General features: G+C 29.5%; 1 protein-coding gene across 1 annotated transcript in view; it reads left to right on the forward strand.

Annotated features, from left to right (window-relative positions):
• FZD3 (frizzled class receptor 3) overlaps positions 1-1232 on the forward strand; it is a 51561-nt gene that overhangs the window by 39267 nt on the left and 11062 nt on the right. Inside the window, exon 3 of the mRNA XM_008588669.1 lies at positions 337-485. Coding sequence (XP_008586891.1) covers positions 337-485 — 149 coding nt within the window. The remainder of the gene's footprint in view (positions 1-336; positions 486-1232) is intronic.

Genomic DNA, 1232 nt, shown 5'->3' on the forward strand with positions numbered 1-1232 from the left:
AAGATGAATACTTTTCTAATTGTAAAATTTGCCAAGAAGAATATAGGTATTATTTGAACTTGTATTCCTATTGATGGTTTATTTTTTAAGTTAGTAATATTTTCCTTTAGAACATGTCTAATGTCAGCCAAAAAGAAAAATATAGGGCTCAATATATAGAATATAAATTTATTGTCAGATTTTCAGGAGTATATCTTTTCCATAGAACCTTATAAGTAAAAAATTAAATATGTAGACTTATTATACTATTGCTTATTTTATTTAAGAGATTTTATAAGGGCCACTAATATAAAGATCTTTTTATACATTTAAGATATTGTTTTTCCCTTCTTGTAGGTCACTCAAATGAGTCGTCCAGACCTGATTCTCTTTCTGATGAAATACCTGATGGCTCTCATAGTTGGTATTCCTTCCATTTTTTGGGTTGGAAGCAAAAAGACATGCTTTGAATGGGCCAGTTTTTTTCATGGTCGTAGGAAAAAAGAGTAAGTTGAAATAAATTATCACACTATTCACAAACCTCACATTAATGTAAATTTTTGTGTTGCTTATGTTAAAACAATTTGGATTTGGAGAAATACTCAAGACTATAACCTTGTCAGCAGCCACCAGTTATGATTGACACAGTAGCATTTCTTAATTAAAAACTAAAACTTATTTTGAGAAGATGGCCAAGTAGAACCAGGCTTGAGGGTCTATTCCTATACTAATTGAGAATATTTGAAGGAAGGCTAATCTTTATGAAAAAAATACAATTTATTATTTTCTTAAAATTAAAAGCAAATCAGTGCTTTTCAATACATTCTTATTTGATCCTCCTGATACTCCTGTGAGGTTTGGTATATATTCTTATCTCAGTTTTACAGATGAGAAAACTAAGACACAGAGAGGTTAAGTGCTTAGCCAAAGTCACACAGGAATTTCATGTTAAGAGTTAGATTAAATTTCAATTTGCAATTGTTCATTATTCTTCCAGGTATAACAAAAGTGATATAAAGAGATAGACTGTCATTCCATTCTGATGTAGTACATGTTAAAGCCAAAGTGGAAAAATGACATTAGTAGATAAAATGAAATCCGTTAAAAGAAATTATTTTAATTCATAGTTGGCCACACTGTATATTAGAGTGTCATGGTAAAATATAAGACTTGCCGAAGCAATCATTTGAGGGCATATTTAAGGAATCTTTAATTTCTTGAACTCTTACTTCAAAAAAAAACGTAGCAAAAAA

The sequence above is a fragment of the Galeopterus variegatus genome, unplaced genomic scaffold (genome assembly GCF_000696425.1).
Source record: "Galeopterus variegatus unplaced genomic scaffold, G_variegatus-3.0.2 Scaffold4950, whole genome shotgun sequence".
Lineage (NCBI taxonomy): Eukaryota > Metazoa > Chordata > Mammalia > Dermoptera > Cynocephalidae > Galeopterus > Galeopterus variegatus.